Source organism: Sprattus sprattus, assembly GCF_963457725.1.
Source record: "Sprattus sprattus genome assembly, chromosome: 8".
Taxonomy (NCBI): domain Eukaryota; kingdom Metazoa; phylum Chordata; class Actinopteri; order Clupeiformes; family Clupeidae; genus Sprattus; species Sprattus sprattus.
In genome coordinates, this window is record NC_137927.1 from 26,912,327 (window position 1) to 26,932,859 (window position 20,533).

The 20,533-nt window shown below is 44.2% G+C and overlaps 2 protein-coding genes across 2 annotated transcripts in view; both read left to right on the forward strand.

Annotated features, from left to right (window-relative positions):
* Nucleotides 1-266: 266 nt before the first annotated feature.
* On the forward strand, nucleotides 267-4,933 carry slc25a22b (solute carrier family 25 member 22b; the record flags this gene model as incomplete). Its single annotated transcript, XM_080843554.1, has 9 exons — nucleotides 267-397; nucleotides 1,696-1,751; nucleotides 1,888-1,978; nucleotides 2,535-2,592; nucleotides 2,783-2,843; nucleotides 3,582-3,735; nucleotides 4,056-4,210; nucleotides 4,443-4,518; nucleotides 4,780-4,933. Coding segments are annotated over 9 exons (936 nt in total), but the record flags the coding sequence as incomplete, so codon positions are not given.
* A 6,110-nt stretch (nucleotides 4,934-11,043) lies between these two features.
* syt7b (synaptotagmin VIIb) overlaps nucleotides 11,044-20,533 on the forward strand; it is a gene marked incomplete at both ends in the record, with an annotated part of 85,484 nt that continues 75,994 nt past the window's right edge. The window contains one exon of the mRNA XM_080843204.1: nucleotides 11,044-11,077. Within this exon, the coding sequence (XP_080699330.1) occupies nucleotides 11,044-11,077 (34 nt within the window). The remainder of the gene's footprint in view (nucleotides 11,078-20,533) is intronic.

Consider the following 20,533-nt stretch of genomic DNA (forward strand, 5'->3'; position numbering starts at 1 on the left):
TCCGATGAGGACGTGTATGTAAATACTGACACACCCACGGTACACTGATTGTCAGGTTGACAGACAGTCTGCATTTGGAGGGCCTTTTCTGGAGTTAAACTGATGGCTGACAACACAATCAGGTAATCTTTCCCCCAGAATATAACTGTTAAGTTCCTTCATGATATGTATTTTATAAGTCATCTCTATGGTTCATGAAAGTGAAAAAAATAAATTCTTCATGTAAGACAATATAATGTTTGCCTATTCTCTCTTTTGCTTTATTTCTCAGTTTGCCTGCCAAGCTTATAAATGGAGGCATAGCTGGACTGATTGGAGTTACTTGTGTGTTTCCGATCGACTTGGCCAAGACTAGGCTCCAGAATCAACAAAATGGGTCTCGTCTCTACAACAACATGTAGGCAAAACCTCCCTGTTAGTATCCAGAAATTGCCATGATGAAGAGTTCTGTACACACACTCAAGTTAATGGATCCAAGTGTGCCAACATCCAGACTTATTAGCTAATGGTTACAACTGATTACACTCCTAACCATAATAGCAATGACAGTAACAAGGAAAGCCCTCCAGTCACTCACTCAGTGACAGATTCAGTGGGTTATTGACTCTTTGAAGTTCTTAGGAACATTTACTCATGATGCGCTAAGTGTCTTGAATAACACTCAGCTCAAGTTTCAGCATCATACAGATGGCTTCTTAATGAGCTCAGACTATTTGGTGTCAGAGAGGAATTTACGCTACTGAAATAATGATGGGAAAACACAACCAGCTCAAACCTAAAGCTACAAAGTGGAAAGTATCTAGATTTGAGGAGCAATCCTAAAGCAAAACTAGCCTACAGCAAATTGACACTTTTTGGGGTATGTTTTTATAGGCAACTTGGTATCATTTTTAAATTCATTGTAATCGTGTATGGTCTTGTGTAGGAAAAATAAACACTGTTGTTACCACCGGCCTTCTAGGCGATGCACTTATAAACACTGTTGTTCCCGCTGGCCTTCTAGGCGATGCACTAATAAACACTGTTGTTCCCGCTGGCCTTCTAGGCGATGCACTAATAAACACTGTTGTTCCCGCTGGCCTTCTAGGCGATGCACTTATAAACACTGTTGTTCCCGCTGGCCTTCTAGGCGATGCACTCTGTAGTCCAGGGTTGGTTCAGGGTTGAACTGCTTAATGAAATTCTTACCTGAATTTCAGGCCACCTTATTATTGTAAATAACTTTAAATTATTGATTTCAGCAGCCATTTAGAACATTCATTTTCAAACACAGTGTACTTGGAATGCTACCCATGTCTTATTAGAAAGCATGGGAGGAAAATTAGCTCATCTGTGTTTTATGGCGTCTTCTGGCAGTTCTGACATGACATGGAATGATTTGTGCTTTGTTTTTTACTTTAGGGCATTCTACAAAATGTGTATAATTTATGACCTATAAAATCAGGGAATAGTTGGAGAGATATCCTCTTGTCACTTACAGTTATAGCATTTTCCCCAACAGTTTAATGAACACACAAAGCTTGTTTATTGTTTTGGTTTGAAATGCCAATGTGCTGACCAGTCCATCTTTATGCTGCAATCACTCAGCTGGCCATAGCTGCATGCATAGAGATTCAGCAAGTAATATAACACAAAAGTATTTCTGATTTCCTTCAGCTGAAAATGTTTTTTTTTCACTCATCATGCCTCTAACAGGTCAGATTGCCTTATCAAAACCATTCGCTCAGATGGCTACTTTGGGATGTACAGAGGTAAGTCTGAGCAAATAGAAAACACATACAATTCATTCACAATTCCCCCGTTTACCCATCATTTGACAATGTTCACATTATGTACACAATGGTGACTGGGAACATGAGTTTTGTTTATGCTTTGAATGTTTTAAAGGTGCAGCAGTCAACCTAACCCTTGTCACCCCAGAGAAAGCCATAAAGCTTGCTGCTAATGATTTCTTTCGACAACAACTTTCTAAGGATGGGTATGCGATAATGATAAACACACTAAACTATGAAGGGTTATTTCCGTAGCCACTGTATTTATTTTGAAGCATTGTAATATGAATTATATTGATTGAAACAGGAGTCGCTGCAAAAATGGAATTGTGGTTTATTTTAGGATGAAAGTGTATCATTTGATCTATGGCAAATGTTTTGGAAAGTTGAGATCATTCACAAACCCACAATGTTGTGCCTTCTTGGACTATCTTTGGACTATTTTTGTATGTCTCCATGACAACTAAAACCAGGCTGTTGAATTATTGAATGTTCTGTTGAGCTGAACTGGTGAATTATTAACCTTTTAAAGCTGCTTGTGTGTGAGCTTGCGACTGTGTATATGTGTGTGTGTGTGTATATGTGTGTCTCTGTGTGTGTGTGTGTGTGTGTGTGTGTGTGTATGTTTGTATCTTTGCCTAATAATAAGTTAACATTGCTGAAGCTGTGCTTCCGATGAATGAATAAGGATATGCATTAATCACAGAGTTATCAAATAGTTGTCTTGTTTTATGTCACCTCCCCCCCCCCCCCCCCTGTTAGCCAGAAGCTGACTTTGCTGCGCGAGATGCTGGCGGGTTGTGGAGCCGGTACCTGCCAGGTGAGTTATGATAGTGTGTCTCCCTGTCGCCCCCATGTGGCTTTGAAAAACACTGCAGCGCCAGGTGGCTTTGCTGTTAAGCCAGTCCAGTCCAGTCCTGGTCTCAGAGACATCATTATCTCCTATGATGAACACAGACCCATGGTTGCAGCTGTGCAGTGTGTGATATTACTGTATGTGCACACAACAGGTCATTGTTACCACCCCAATGGAGATGCTGAAGATTCAACTCCAAGATGCTGGACGGATAGGTAAGGGGGAGACTGATATTTGCACCATGCCATCTTGTCCCATGTTGATGATGCTGGACGGGAAAGTAAGAGGGAGACTGATATTTTCACCATGCCATCTTGTCCCATGTTGATGATGCTGGACGGATAGGTAAGAGAGAGACTAATATTTGCACCATGCCATCTTGATGATTTCCCATGTTGATGATGCTGGGCTGATAGGTAAGGGGGAGACTGATATTTGCACCATGCCATCTTGTCCCATGTTGATGATGCTGGGCTGATAGGTAAGGGGGAGACTGATATTTGCACCATGCCATCTTGTCCCATGTTGATGATGCTGGGCTGATAGGTAAGGGGGAGACTGATATTTGCACCATGCCAGCTTGTCCCATGTTGATGATGCTGGGCTGATAGATAAGGGGGAGACTGATATTTGCACCATGCCATCTTGTCCCATGTTGATGATGCTGGGCTGATAGGTAAGGGGGAGACTGATATTTGCACCATGCCATCTTGTCCCATGTTGATGATGCTGGGCTGATAGGTAAGGGGGAGACTGATATTTGCACCATGCCATCTTGTCCCATGTTGATGATGCTGGGCTGATAGGTAAGGGGGAGACTGATATTTTCACCATGCCATCTTGTCTCATGTTGATGATGCTGGACGGATAGGTAAGGGGGAGACTGATATTTTCACCATGCCATCTTGTCTCATGTTGATGATGCTGGGCTGATGCTGGTGGATGTTTCTCAGAGGCCCAAAGGAAGGCCACTGCGCCGGCTCAGGGGAGAGCTGCTTCAGGCCACCTGCAACTGAAGTCTCCCACAGCCCTCCAGCTGACCAAAGACCTTCTAAAGAGTGAAGGAATCGCTGGACTGTACAAGGGCCTTGGAGCCACATTACTGAGGTTGAGCAGAACGCACACACATGTCCACTCCATGCACACATGCATACAGAAACTGTCATACAGTTTCTCTCACAGACACACATAAACACACACACACACACACACACACACACACACACACACACACACACACACACACACACACACACACACACACACACACACACACACAAACAAACACACACACACACACACACACACACACACACACACACACACACACACACACACACACACACACACACACACACACACACACACACACACACACACATACACACAAGCTGTATGGAACTGTCATCCTGTTGTCTCTTCTGCAGGGATGTTCCCTTCTCCATGATCTACTTCCCTCTGTTTGCCAATCTGAACAATTTGGGAAGAAGTGGGACAGAGGGACCTGCCCCATTTTATGTGTCCTTCATCTCTGGCTGCGTGGCTGGCAGTACGGCTGCTGTGGCTGTCAACCCTGTGGATGGTACCTGTGCCAATGCTCTCTCATAATGCATCTTACAGTCTGTAGGAGTACACAGTTCATGTTTGTAGTTATGCATGTACATTCTTTTGAACAGTATAATTACTATAGCTCATGGGCCATGTATTTGTATATGTTGGAATATTGTATAATATAGAAGTTTGTTATATAGTTGGTATACTGGTGATGCAGGTTTGGGCTAAATACTGGTGATCTGTGCATGTTTCTGTTTCAGTGATTAAAACCAGAATACAGTCTTTAACTCGAGGAGGCCATGAAGACACCTACACCGGAGTGACAGATTGCATAAGGTATCATGTGGTGCTTTCATGGACACTAAGAAAAACGGACAATGGACATTAATTCAGTAACGCAACTAAAATGCACATGCCTTCAGGGCTTATAGGTGGAAGGCTAATCTATTTTGCTTTTATCAATAATATAGTGCAAACTATCATGGATTAAAACCATACGCTAGGTTTGACAGACATTTAACATTTATATTTTCAGAACTGTTTTTTTACACATAAACTGGAAAATAAAGAACTTGTCCATTCTTTCGTTTAATTCAGGAAAATCCTGCGTCACGAGGGTCCCTCCGCCTTCCTGAAGGGTGCCTACTGCCGTGCCCTGGTCATAGCACCCCTCTTTGGCATTGCCCAGGTTGTGTACTTCCTGGGCGTGGGGGAGCTCATCCTCAGCCTCCTGCCTAGGAGAGACCCATAACCGCATCCCCTGGGATTTGTAGTTCAAGACATGGCTTTATGAACAGACTACACATCATTTGGAGATATGAGGCCGAACTCATTCTCGTCCCTCTGTCATGGTCTAGACTGCCGCTGACCTTCCCTTGGCGTTGTAAAATCCTCTTGGAAGAGGGAACAGTAACAAATGCTTTTATAGAGACATTATTTTGTTCACAGACAGTAAATCTGGCCCTGCAGGGTGGAGTTCATCTCAGTTGGCAGGTTCATGGTGGCACGGAGCGCAGTATCTTGCTTGAAGCCTACACACCTACTCATCAGTTCGACAGTTGACAGTTGCTCTAAGTCTAAAAATAGATCAGACTTTTTACTCTCCTGACCGGACTTTTCACTGGTAGTGTGAGTAAAACGAATCTTATTCCTTTTAATTTCCTCTTTTCAAGAGCTGTGTCTGAAGAATCGATGAAACTTTTAAAAAATGGTCATTACTTCATTATAGAAATGAATCAATTGAATGCAGCTACTTTTCTCTTCAGTAATAAAGAAGCATGATTTTAGAACACTGTATGGATTGGCTGGTATAATACGGAGAGTAAAAGTAATTGGTTCTCTCAGGAGATTACATTGTGGCTGGTATTGAGTATGGTTTCTATTATATGCCTAGTGTTTCAGTTCACCTGTAACTGAGATAACAACAATGATGTGAGCTTGAAAATATATATTTAAGGAGGCACATAGAAATGTATGAGGGAGCAGCACTTTTTGTATAAAAGTAGTATTTAGTCAAATCTTTGAATATTGATCTCATCTGTTTTCTATCTTAGTGTTAAGGTAAGATCAGTCCACTAGTTAGTAAAGGTTGTTTGACATGGCCTTATCTGTCCTGTATCTGCCCTCAATTCATATAGCATTGTCCCCACAATTATTTGAAGAATGTTCTCTTTGTGAAGCTAATTCAGTGTGACACTGGGTGTACCCCTATGGGGATTAAGGAATCAAGTTATTTGGAGAGTTGTCTTTGAGGTGACAGCAGATAATGATTTCCAGCAACGTGGCCTAGCTTTTCTGCACTCTGTGACTGAACTCTCAGCACTCTTCTGCACCTGTCTACTGCTCCACATCTCCCGCTGACAGTAGATAGTCAGATGGGAGGCAGTTGTGCTGTATAAGGCATGTTGGTAGGGACTTGGAGCAGCATGAATTGAATTTGTGGAGCAATCAATAATTTTTCCCCAAACTGGGAACATGGAATCTTGGTTCCCAGCATTTCGCCACTGGTTGAGCATTGACAAAGCCCAGATAAGGGAATTTAGATGACTGACTTGATGTTGAATTGTACTTGTGTGAGGTATTAAATCCTCCTCAGGATACATTTTGTGTTTGTGCGTTTTACCGTCTCAGTCAGAGCTCCCTCACTGGTAATGTACCCAAAGTAAGATTGTTTACCGCCCAGGACTATGTATGTGTCCGTGTTATGTAAGGACTTTTGTTTTTAAACACTCAGATGGACGAAATCCAAATTTAACTTTAATTCAGGCCGTTTTTCTATTAGGCATTTACTATCTGATGCTCTATGACTTTTGCAGACCCTTGTGGACTGGATTATCAATTATTAATGGTAGAGTAATATAAGTTCAGGTTTGACTCATGTTGTCTCCTGTTGGTTAAATATGTCATTTTAAATAATCCATAGTTCTCTGATTACCTTGTAAACCTTTCATGGTATTTTTTTTTTACAGTTTTATTGAAGATAGAATCAGAGTTTTAGAAGCTTCAGTGGGAGATTGTTGGTGGAGAGATAGAGGTAATTTGTGTGTTTGAATGGCTTTAGAAACTCCATAAGTATATTCATATATATATATATATATGTATAAGTGAATATTCAAAATGAAAGACTATGTCCAAGTTATGTCCAAGTGTCCAATTTCAAATAAATGCTATAAAAGAATAAATTCTGCTGTTTGCCTCACTTTGATTGTTTGTCAATGAAAAGAACAGCCCATGCTGTCCTTGCCTGGGTCTCTTTCTCTTTGCTCGTGAACAGTTGGCGCTATGAAAATCATCGTTTCCTCCGGTAACCGCTCCCAGGGGACTGCGTGTGGTCCTTTGGACAGTGGTAACCAGGGCAACAAGGCTCTAGAGTCACCGACTTGCCAAACTCATCTCATGTGGTTGATGTTTCAAACAAGAAGAGAAGCCTCTGAAAACCTAAAGCGCCTTAGCATTTGACTTCCCCAGTAATGCTCACATTCCCAACATGTACTGGACGGCAAGATCATTTTCCACTGTGACCACCAGAGCAATCCGAGTCCGAGCCAATTTTTCATTCACAAATTAGAAAATGTTCTGTTCTGGAGATTAAATGCTGAATAAGGTCAATTGAATTAGCCCACAGCTCCAAAATTCATAATTATACATTCTGAGCTGACAACTAGTAGGTCAAAGTAATTTGTCTGGGTGAAGTTAGGTGGGAAAAATTATACCTTAAAGGCAGTGTTTTTGTTTTCCCATGACTTAATAAATGTCTCGTTTATTAGTTTAAAATGAGGTCAATACTTTTGCCAATACTATACATTATACATATTCACCTATGAGGAAAAAATGATTAATGACTGTATTTGAGTTTTAAATATTATTTTTAATTTTGATAATTTAGAACACATGTTGATTGGCACCGATACACTTCGGTTGTTTTCTGCAGTTCTGCCAATTCTCCAGCAGAGAGCAGCAATGTGTCATTGCTGCAGGAAAGATTTTTTTTTTTTTTTTTGTGAGCTGTCCGTTCATTTATTCATCATCAGAATATTTCTATTTTTTATAATTCAATTATGGATCACTTGAAACTCCAGTTGAAATATTGGCTCAAACTGCCCCACTTTAGTCATGAATACTAATGTCTGCATTGTTTCTGCAGCTAGCTGTTCAGACATGCAAATCCATTAAATGTGATTTTCTTATTCTGAAGAAAAACTGTTAAATAAATCAATTTCTAAAACAGATGCTGGAAATGGACCCAAAGTGGTAATCTATTCAGGGACTGATTCTATCAATATCTGTCGACATTGTGTGTGTATTCAGCTAATAACTAACAGGAGAGAGAAACATCCAGAGAGCGAAAGAGAAAAAGAGAACCGATTCAGTGAGACTTCAGGCAACCAGACATGCCATCAAGCAAATCAGGCCATGAGAATAAATCCATTGATTGCAGAAAGAAGAAGAAGAATCAGAATAATAATAAGAAGAAAAGGTGATTGTTTATTGGGGGGCAAGCGCTGAAGCCCTGTATCCTATTCCACATGCCAGGCACAGAGCAGACGATCCAGGCAAGCGGGCTCCAGGGCCAGGGCAGAAAATAGTCCTCAGCGCCATTTCGATCAATTTCCGTCACGACCCGTCTCATCTCTTTTCCTCACATCTCATTACATCTATCTATCCATCTTATTTTCCCAAGCATCCCTGCCAGTTTTCTGTTTTTTTTTAGAGCTTCTTATTCCCTGTGGCGATTTGAATTGATTTTAACTGGATTTCACCAAGGCAAAAGGTGGCTTTATGCTGGTGGTCTTTTTTGATTCCTTAAAAAGCATTACTGACTAACGTATTCCTTGAGACTATATGCTAGACAACTAAGGCCAGCATATGGAAGGGAAGGGTTTCCCAAGCAGGCAGGGACAGAGAGGCTGCAAACAGCATGTAGCCCTGAGATAGTCTTTCCATGCTGCTGCCCATAGGCTGGTGAGGGCCTATGTGCATAAGCAGTTTTGACTGTTGGTCATTTTATTAGATTGTTTTGCCCATGGAGGAAATGTTTCATGTATTGCCAAAGGGTCTGCTTTGAAACCTAGATGCAAAAAAAAGGAATGGGGGATGTATTTATATGGGAATGGGTTGTGACTGTTTGAGTGTGTGTTTACTCACACATGTTCCTTCATGTTGGTTTTTCTGTCTTTAGGGAAGATATGGGGGTCATGCAACATAACAGTGTGCAGAGCCTCATTCAAACGATCACCTATTCTCTGTGGTATAATTATTATTATTTTTACCAGGCGTGGAGATGGGGTAGGGGGACTATGGTTAATTGACATTCTTATCATCTGCTGTTATCCAGCTTCAAATCAATGTGCACCAGTCTCTTCTGATCGTACTGGTCTGGTTTGAGCACGAGATATGAGTATGCTGTTGATGTTAGAGGTTTGAGTAGGTAGGTGGCTAGATCAAGGCACTCATACCGTCAGGCTTGATCACCCAGGAAAACAGTAGGAGATGAAAGGCCTGCTTGTTGACTGGATCTCTGAGGCATCAACGAGGCGGACTGATGAATATTCAGCTCAGAGATGATGCACAGAGAGCACGTGTGCGAGAGAGAGAGAGAGAGAGAGAGAGAGAGGGAGAGAGAGACAGAGAGAGAGCGAGAGATAGAGAGAGAGAGAGAGAGAGAGAGAGAGGGAGAGAGAGACAGAGAGAGAGAGAGAGAGGGAGAGAGAGAGGGAGAGAGAGAGAGAGAGGGAGGGAGAGACAGAGAGAGAGCTAGAGATAGAGACAGAGATAGAGAGAGAGAGAGAGGAAGAGAGAGACAGAGAGAGAGCTAGAGATAGAGAGAGAGATAGACAGAGAGAGAGAAAGAGAGAGAGAGAGAGAGGGAACTGGCATAGTCAGTACACTCAGATATAGAACATTTCTATGAAAATGATCTGGAGGACATTTCTTTGTGTACAAGACAGATCACCCACCCAGGTTTGTAGAAACGCACATTTGTGCATCTGCATAAGTGACATATATGGATGAAAGGCAAGACCAGTCAGAATGTCCTAGAGAGCGGGCGAGGTGGGGGTGGTGGTGGGGGTGGGGGGGTTGAGAAAATCAGACAGTCAGACCCACTGATAACTGGGAGAACGTGATATCTTTGGGCCAAATGGGTCCACAGATACAGGGTGAGGCACGGAGCCAGTTGCTCCAAGCGCCAGCATATTATCTCCCATCTCATGGAGGTGTCATTGGCCACAGGAACACAACACTCAAGGTTAAGCCATCTAAGAGAGGAAGACAACAAAAATAGCCACAGATGGGTCTATTCTGGGCTACTTGTTTGTACTTAATGCCTTTCAAAAACTTTCTCTTCAGTGTTTTCTTTTTCTCGTCAGATTAACACACCTGGCCGTGATGAGTGGAGGTACATGATGATCACTGTATTTTTCACAATTATCTGTTAGCAATTCTATCCCATAGGGAAATTTGGGAAGGTAAAAGTGTCACTTAGAATGTTTTACTGTGTGTAGCCTTGTTATTTTACAGTAATTAGGAGTTCATTTATTGTCTTTTTTTCCTCTAAAATACATCCTGGAGGCAAAAAGCTTTCACACTAAACATATTGAGAGTAGAGTAGTGTGTGCATGTGCAATAGTTTATTGTTTTTCTCTTGAGAGAGGCTGAGAAAATATTTCCACAAAGACAAGCAAGGGACCTCTGGGCTAAACTGTGACAAATGTCACTAAATGTCAAGACAGAGTTTTATATAATCTCTCTTCAGACTTTCAGATAATATCATATTAGAATGACGAAATGGCCAAAGGGGTTGGTGCTGAAAACTAATAGGATGTGTGGTTATGAGGACATCCAGCAGAAGAGGCAACCACACTGATCAATTGAACAGTGGGATCCAGTTGGATGCGTAGACGGAGAGGCACGCGTTGTAATGTAGGCAAACCAATGAATGGCTCGTGCAATCATCTGGCAAGGACATGAGCTGATGATTCCAGCGTCCGACGATCACACAACAGACAGCCACTTGCCCATCATTCATCTTCCTCCTCACCAAAATCCCTCTCCTTTCTTCCTGTCACAACCCCATGAATCGACTGTAGGGATTGTAAGGAATAGGACAAGGAAAGCAAAGAGGGAGAGAGCGAGGAAGAGAAAGAGGGAGGGAGCTGGAAGAGGAGGAGGGAAGGAGGAGAGAGCAACACCACCGACTGACTACCTGCTCGAGCGAAACACTGGCTGAGGACACGCGCGCGCACGGTCGATCGCTCGCAGAGAAGCAACACAACACTCGGACACGAAACTATTCAAAGAATTTGGGAATTTTTGGAGAGGAGACCAATTACGAACAGCCCTGAAGTGAAAAAGTGAACAGTCATGCATCTGAATCGCGAGGACGAGGACAACAAAGGTAAGGGCACACCATACGCGTAGCTTTTCCACTTTGTTTCCTCACTGTTTGGTTTGTTTGGTAAAAACGCCCTTGAATAGCTAGGAGTGTCGGTATCCACAACTAAGCAGATGTTTTGCATCCCTTTCAACACAAACCCGTTATCCTCGGGGTCAGTACTCCTTGCAATAACAATACTTGGTGGTATTGCCCATCGTTGAAAATATTGCAGTGTGACTATCTAGTTGATATTCCTGGTGAATGCATTTCATGTCTATGTGGGCAATGACCCCAGCGATACAGACAGTGCGTTTCTCTATAGTAATAATAACCGTCATTAGACTACTGAGTAGAGTACTCGGATGCCGCTTGCCTGTTCAATGTTCACTTGTTGTTCTGCCATGCTTGCTTATGCTACTTTGTTGTTATTAGTATCCATGTCAATGTGACTTTAGGCCATCCTGGCGGGTAAAGACAAGGTCATTACATTCTCATCCATACATCCTTGAAAGGCGAGCCTGCGTTGTGTGTGTATGTGTGCGTGTGCGCGTCGCAGCGACTGGTTTTTATTAGAAAGCGTGTGTATATGTGTGTATTGAGAAAGAGGGTGTGCAAAGGCGACAGCGCGTGCGGGCCTGTGTGCGTAAATGAGTGCTAATCTCTTATCTTTTTTGTGCGCATTATTGAGCGTGACCAGCGTCCCGTTAGACGGTCCAAACGCTGAGGCAAACGACAAGCAATCTACAAGTGGTTATGAGGAAATATACCCAGGGTTTTCGCATGTTTGCAAGGGGCATGATAATCACTGGTGGCGGAGACTTGTCTCTAGCCCGTCTACCTTGCCCCTTGTCGCGGCAACTCTTGAGACGTGGTTTTTAGAATTACAAGGAGAACCCTAACCTCCAATCCGTATTTTGAAGCGAACAATTGCTTCTGTTGGGAGGTTCGGGTGTGTGGGGTCTGTAAGATTATAAGGTATGATGGTTGTTGACTTCTGTCAACAGTTTCTTGCTCGGTAGGTGGATCTAATCGGGGCACCTGTGACTTGCCTACCAAGTCCAACAACGCGCTCTTGGAATCTCCCTTTGGCAAATAAACAGTGGCAGTTTCAAAGGAAATACGCGCATGCGATGTAGATGTTATATCATCGTATATTACGTTTCAATTAACGGCAACCGGAATTGTTTTCCTTGTTTCATCGTATGTGATACGTTTCAGCTTGGGCGGTGCCATTATGTTTGTAAAACGACGGCGAGGAGGGTAACGGTCGCGCCCATAGGTCCGTTTCCCCGCGCATGCCGGTGCTTCCCTCTCCACGTGCATTTCTCCTTGTAAATTCCCGGCGCATCTCAAGGTGGAGCAAGGCGGGGGAGATTGAGCATGTCTGTGCCAGTGATTTAACAGACTGACGTATCGATTATCTTTCCCTCATCGCCTGAGGATTCCTTCTCATCTCTGCCATCTCTTTGCCTAAATTTAGGTTTGTATCAGACGCACTGTCTGAAACAGCCAGAACCATAGCAGTATGTGTTGGGGGTCATTTATCTATTTAATCGCCCTCTGAATTGAAACATTTTCAGCAAGCTATTAACCTTGATTATATAATGACATGTACACACACACACACACACACACACACACACACACACACTCAAACACACACACACACACACACACACACACACACACACACACACACACACACACACACACACACACACACACACACACACACACACACACACACACACACAAAACAGAATGGGATTGGAATTTTTAAGGAACAGTTTGTTTTAACTGTATATAGCCAGGGTGGTTCCATGGAGAGGTAGGTAAGAACCATAGGAATTGTGTTGTTGTAGCCTATATCATGACCTGCTCCAACTGGTGCACACACTTAGAGTTGAACTCAGATCATTAACTGGTTAAAGTGATCGTTAAGCACATGACCATGAAAGGAATTCATATTTGCAAAGGTAGATCCTTTCTAAGTCCCGAATGTGCAATTTGGAGCTGGAAACATTCATTTATTTGAATTACTAAAGTAAAAGATAACACTTATCCCCTATGTCTAGCAGAATGAGATTTTCCGTCAAAGCAGAAATCTGTTTTGGTTTTCGGTCTTTGATTTTTTTGTCTTCCAAAACATAAAGGAGTAGTCATTCTGACATTTTACAAACTCCCTCCTTGAACATTTTAAAACCTGTTTATATCACAAAAATGGATTTAGTTAATTTGTTGGAAAACGTTAGGAAAAAATGATGCTGCAGCGAGACTCTGGGGACCCCAGTTGCCCTCTAATCTCAGTTTTATTATCGTCATGACAGTAAGCAGCTTCTTCCCCCGCCTGAATGGAAACTCAGCAGGGAATTTCTCTGGAATCTCGCACTGTACTTATCTAAACGGATTACGAGCTAATTTCCAGGCAAAGCCAATACATTATTTGTTGATTTGTGGTACAAAGGATAACGGAGCTGAAACTGGTTGTGTGTGCAGTGAGCATGAATTCTCTTCTTTCCCGGCGGAATGACCCCTGAAACCTTTCTGCTGGAGAGATGGATTGTTGCCGTGGCTCTCAGTTCTAGCCAAGCATCCCACATTTAACCTCCTGATTCAGTCAATTATTCCTCAAATTAAACGGGTGAAAGCACTCCTCTTTGTGCTTTTTTGCTCCAACCTTAGGTGGACTCCAGCTCCGCATCATCACCTCAAAGAGGCATGTTAGACAAAGACATATGCCAGGCCGACAGCTGAGTAATAAGCAACTTACCTGCAGGGCTTTGAGGCAGTGAGGTTAGCCAACTCGCTGTAGGCAAACTAACAAGACACCTTCACGCGGGTAACTGATGACTATTGCATGCATGCAGGCTGCCCTTAATTAAGCACAACGGTTCCTGTAAACCAATGAACCTGTAAGAGCAATCAGAGCTTTGAGTTCAGAATATACCCAATAGGGAGGGAGCCACAGTCACCCCATAGGCAAGGCAAGTTCATTTTTATTACACATTTCATACACAGAGGCAGTTCAACACAAATGAGAACAAAAGGAACATTTAAAGGAAAGATGAAGGCAAAATGAAAGATCATTAATAATATAATTAAAAGAAGTAAAGAACACAATTAAAAGGACGTTCACATATATCAAACAGAATTAAAACATTGTGGAAGTAGCCCTGAGTGTATATCTGTTTGGGAACACAGAAATAGAAAATATGGAGCAATAGTTTGAATAGAAATCATAATAGAATTCCTAATAGAAGTAAGTTTGTTTTTCAAAGTGGTAATGAGACATGCCTAAAGTATTTGGATATTGCTGTGTTCTCAGGATGGTAAATTTAAACATTTGTGTTGATTCCAGGACAACTAAGGGCATGTGTTTTTGAAAGGACCACACACATAAGTATGTTTATAAGTATGTTTATTGAGCATCAATGATACAAAATGAGGGCATACAAGAGATACTGTACAATGCTCATTGGACCATACTAATTTAAAGATAATATGGCCAACTCTGTTTGGTCATAGGCAAGCTATTCAACACTGGCCTCCTTTCTGAAAGCCTAATAGAACTGCCACTGAATGTGGACTTGCCTACATGTGGCTGAGTGATTTGTGACTGTCACACACTTGAGTTATTGAGCAGAAATAATCTGTGCCCAGAGTCAGGATTAAGTCTCCTATACATCCACTAGGTTTTTAGCACCCAAGCTAAACAGTGAAGTTAAGCAGCAGGCAGGTGTGCATTGCAGTCTGGCCCTAATGGTTTGCTGTGTGGGAGCCACAGGCAATAGGTTTGGGGGCTTTAAAGATTTTGGATTCAGTGCCAGATGGCGGTCGGTCAGACAGTCTCAGCGATGAGAGTCCCCGGCCGGCGTCATTGAAATTCCCAGAGCGTGGCTCTGATGTTGTAGTGGAGTGATAAGGCAAACATGGCGAGAAGGTCAAGCTCCAGCCGGGTTGTCAGGTCTCTGTCGGATAAGAGGAGGCGCGCGCGGGGGCGGAGGTGGCCAGCTGGAGACGTGCGCGAGGAGCACGGGCCCCTGGAGCCGCGCCAGTGAGGGGCCACACACAGGACAGACACCAGACACCAGGCCTGGACAGACACCAGGACAGACACCAGACACCAGGCCTGGACAGACACCAGGACAGACACCAGACACCAGGCCTGGACAGACACCAGGACAGACACCAGACACCAGGCCTGGACAGACACCAGGACAGACACCAGACACCAGGCCTGGACAGACACCAGGACAGACACCAGGACAGACACCAGGACAGACACCAGGCCTGGACAGACACCAGGACAGACACCAGACACGGCCTCTGTTCTCATTTAGTCATTTAGCAGACGCTTTTATCCAAAGCGACTAACAAGGATATATACACATTTTACATTTTACACTGATGGCACACTGCACATCAGGAGCAATTAGGGGTTCAGTGTCTTGCTCAAGGACGCTTTGACAGGGAATCAAACTAGCAACCTTCTGATGACTAAACGACTTCTACCTCCTGTACCACTGTCGCCCCAGGTATTCAGTCAGGTATTCAGAACCAATAAGCACCAATGTTTTAGAGGAGGAGTGGAAAGTTATTATGTCACAGTGCTAATATTGCAACAATAAGGGGCCGTTATGAATCCAATGCCAATCCAGTGCATAAGGGGCCGTTATGAATCCAATGCCAATCCAGTGCATAAGTGGCTCTGGAATATTTTTTGACATGAAAAACAAGGGTTTGCCTGGAGCCAGACTTATTGGTATATTCTAAAAATGAAATTATTCTACACACGAGACGCCATGGCAGACACTTGATGTTGTGGCTGGGTGCCTTAGGCAGTTCATGATATTTGCTCCTGACAGCAAAGAAAACAAGCTTAAATTTAAGACTTGTTTTGTCTCGTCGCCATTGTGCAATAGAGCAATCTGGTCATTGTGCAGAAAACCAAATACAAATGTATGAGTTCTGCCAGATTCGTTTAAAAGCTTGATAAATGACACATTCACATGCAATAATATCATTATGTTTTTATAAGCATGACAGGTGATTTTCCCCACTAAGGAAACAGGGTAACAGTGCCCAGCAGCATCTATATGCACAGCCATTCTAAGCGATAGGTGAATTTGAGACGATTGTGTCTTGCTTGATGCAGCTTATTTTCTTGTCATAGTCATTATAATCAATGTATCGACCTGACAAAACAGCACGTACCTATTGGCATGGCCACACTGTGCTGTGTCCTGCGCTCTGAAAGGGTTTATCACTGGCCACAAAGCTCAGTGGTCAACTGCCTCTCAGCCAGGCAATACACTGCATATAAATCTGGTTAACAAGCACAAAGGGGGTTGTCTCCTTCGGCACTTCCACAGACGTGGGAGGGTGGATTGTCTGGTGGTATGGCGGACAATCATAGATAATCATAGACAGATAGTGTTTGTCTCTGTGGCGGAGCCTGACAGACTGATATTGTCTGTGGGTATGGGGCGGGAAGAGAGGGGGCAGGTGAGGAGATGAGCATATATGAGTGGTGCAGACGGGAGTGTGATGGGATGTGATGACCCCTCTGGATTACGTGTCTCTTCTTCTCCAGACCGACTGCTCATAATCGTCTGTCGTAATTGCGTATTAATAGCCGCATCCAGCCCCATTGGCAAAGCTCTTGTTAATATAACGTCTCGTGGAAAGAAACAAAGGGAGAAATAATGGACTGTAAATGACTAGAGTATCAGTGCGTTTTCTTTTCGGAGGAATGGCAAAGCGAGTGGGAGAAGGAGGGAGAGGAAGGAGGAAAAAGAGCGTGATTAGTCAGGTGCTGTGCGTAATAGCTAGTCTAAAATGGGTGTATTTTTATCCTGTGGCATTACTCCAGGGTGTGATGGGGAGAGAGGCACAGAGATCAGTCCATTTAGAGCGACGAGAGAGCAGCCACAGCTCAGAGATAACATAACACCATTTAGAGATGGCCTACTCGCTGCTGAGCTATGATTTATCCACTGTACCCTTTATTCGCGCTGATAATCACACACACAGCGCATTAAGTAATGGCAACTGTCCTGCAGTTGTTACAGTAATAGATATTATTGTGATGTATGTTGGGAACCTCAATAGCATGAGCATGTGAAGTAATGGCAGTGTAAGTATTTACTTCATATATAAAAATAATGTTAGTATTAAGGATTCAAATTGGAAATTAAGTTCATATAAAAGGGTTGAATGATACCTTAAATTGCTTATTAATGTCTTCCTTCAACATATATGGTAACAGTTTTCATTTCAATATAACGCATATCGCAGATTGAAAGACAATCCAGATTGAAGGTCAGTGATGTGGTGGTTGGTCATGACACCAGCCCCCTCACAGACAACCTGTGTTCATCAGAATTATCGCTCGTGCTGACGATAACAGAGTGACCCCACTACGCTTGTACCAGGGGTGTAGTGCGTCAAGTAATGTGTGTCATGGCCTGTGAGCCTGCCTTGGCCTCCATTCTGGGGCCTGGCATTGTAACCCCCCCCGCCATTCCCATAATGCTGTCACTCACTATCACGCAGACGGTTCAGGGCAGAGCTGAACAAGAGACCCACAGGCCAACGGCCACGCGCCGCACCGCAGTTAATGTAGGATTCTCATTAGTGACACAGCTGATAATGGAATGCTGTGCTATTTTATTTTAATTAGATACTTTATTATAAATACAATGTGACATGGAAAATGAATCATAAAGATGTTGAAGAGAATGAGATAGAGGGAGAGGGAGAGAGAGAGAGAGAGAGAGAGAGAGAGAGAGAGAGAGCAGTGGATGACTGAAGGCTGGGCTGGAGCTCTATGTCTGTTAGAAGTCAGAGGTTGATATGAGCTGCTGGGCTGGAGAACAGAGCAGCCTTGACTGTCTCAATAAAACCGTCACATTTGTTAACCAAGATTGAGCAGAATTGGAGTGAATCAGGTGTCAAGGAGGAAGGTTAGAGTGTGTTTTTCTGTGTGTGTGTCTGTGTGTGTAACCTGAGTAGTGTGTGCATCTTTCTGTATGTAAGTATGTGTGTGTGTTTTCCATGTTACATAACGCCCTCTCTGGTTGAGTCACGTGGAGTCTCCGAGAGCTCTTCTCCTTCTCCCGCTCTTCTCCTCTCCTCTCCTCTCCTTCTCCTGTGCGCTCCTCTCCTCTCCTCTCCTCTCCTGTCCTGTCCTCTCCTCCCCTCTCCTCCCCTCTCCTCCCCTCTCCTCTCCTCCCCTCTCCTCCCCTCTCCTTCTCCTCTCCTCTCCTCTCCTCTCCTCTCCTCTCCTCTCCTTCTCCTCTCCTCTCCTCTCCTCTCCTCTCCTCTCCTTCTCCTCTCCTCTCCTCTCCTCTCCTCTCCTATCCTCCCCTCTCCTCCCCTCTCCTCCTCTCTCCTCTCCTCTCCCTTGTCTCCTCTCCTCTCCTCTCCTCTCCTCTCCTCTCCTCTCCTCTCTGTTCCTGTCCTTTCCATTCCTCTCCTCTTCATTTTGTTTCTTCTCCTCTGGTCTGCATTCTCTCCTCTTCTCTTGTGTGACCTTCACGTCTCCTCTCCCATCTTTCTGCCATCCACTGCACTCTTCACAATCATTTCCACGGTTTGCTCCATCAATTCAAAAATAAACAATCATCATCGCAACAGGATCATCACCAACAGAGGGAATCATTTGTGCTCCTGTACCTGAGTGCAAATAAAAGACAATCTGACTTAAGAGGGAAACACACGTGAACAATACTAATGGCATTAGGTCCTCCATGCTGGCCCAGCCTGAGGGACACACTTCAGCCCGCCCAAGAGTACCCGGAGTACAGCCTCATCAGCACGGCGCAGGCCCTGTGACTCATCAGCTGAGCTCAGCCAGCAGACTCCTCTACGCCCGCTACGCCTGCTGTCTCACACACAAGTGGAGAGGGACAGGGAGGGAGAGAGAGAAGAGAGAGAAGGGGTTAGGGAGAGGTTGAATGAGGGAGGGGGAAGAGAAGGGGGGGAAAGAGGGGGGAAGGGTGGGAGGAAGAGCTAAGGGCAGAAGCGGGTGAGAGTGGAAAGGGAGGATAGAGAGGCAGTGTCTCATCATCAGTACCTCACAGGAACGTGTGTTTTAGACACAGTGAGAGAGAGAAAGAGAGAGAAAGAAAGAGACTGAAAGAGAAGCCAAGTGGGAACGACTGTAGCTTTTAATCAGCCAGCTCATGGGCGCTCTGGTCTCTAGGGACTGAGCATGGAAAGAGCAAAAGAGAAAGGGATAGAGAGAGAGAAAGAGAGAGAGAGAGCAGGTGAAAGAAGAGGTAGAGTGAGATTGAACGGACTTGAGGGGGAGGGGAAGGGTTTCTGAATTATCATCCTGTTATTTATGAGGAAATGGGAAAGGCGTTTGTGTGGCAGGATCGTCTGGAGTGGCAGGGGCTTGCTTCCTGTTATTTATGTGATGTGTGATATTTGCCAATTTGAGGAAACATTTGTCATGCCAGCACTGCATTGTAAACGCATGCAGATTCTCAAATGGGGGGGCTGATGGCAAAATGAACAGGCTGATGGCCTCCCATCAACAGGCGATGGCAGAGGAGGTGGGGGGGGGGGGGTCTGGTGTGCAAATGGTGTCATCAATCTTCATACATTCATTAGCATACTTAGAGGGGCATGCAATATGCATTCTGTGTGCAGAGCACACTGCGTACTTGAAGTGTACGTCCCATGTTTGTATGCACAGGATGGCGTCGTGTGTGAGTGATGGTGTGTGTGTCCTTGTGTGTTCTGAACATGTGTAGGGTTTTATTCTGGGCAGAATTATGACAGGTCAACAAGTCATGCATGGAATGGAACAGTGCCCATAAGCAAGGGGTCAAGGGTCGCGGTTGCTGAGACGGGGGTGGGGAAGCTCGTGCTGTGCAGATTGCTAATAGGAAATGGCTTCCGTGCACACTTTATCAGAAATGCAGGCTACGTATGGCGGGAGCGTGTAGAAGTGGTCCTCTTTGAAGTGGCTTGGTCTCTCGTGAAATCTCTCTGTAGTGACACATTCCTCTCCAATTCAACTCGAAAAGCCCCAACCCACGGCTCTGGAGCATCAGCACGAACACTAGTGAAAGGCCTGTCTGAGTATGCAGATGTGTGTGTGTGTGTGTGTGTGTGTGTCTTTTGTTTGAACCACACAGTGGAAGAGAGGGAGAGTACAAGGAGGAGAGAGAGAGAGGGGCAGAGGTTGAATGTGAGAGCATGGATGTGGACCAAGTCAAACAGGCTCTTGACTTGAGTGAATAAAGGTGGAGAGAAGTGCAGTGGAATAGGGGATGGGGAGAGGGGGGGTGGGGGGGTAGGGGGGGATCAGGTCAGACCCCACCACACTCGTTTTTGAGCGTGGCATAATTACAACTCTTAGCGAGACCTCTCGGAGAACAGAGAGGCCCTTCTCTGATTCTGGAATCGTTCTTTTGGTCTCAGCACAGCCGCCTACTGAGCTGCATTTGCATTTGACTGCCGGCT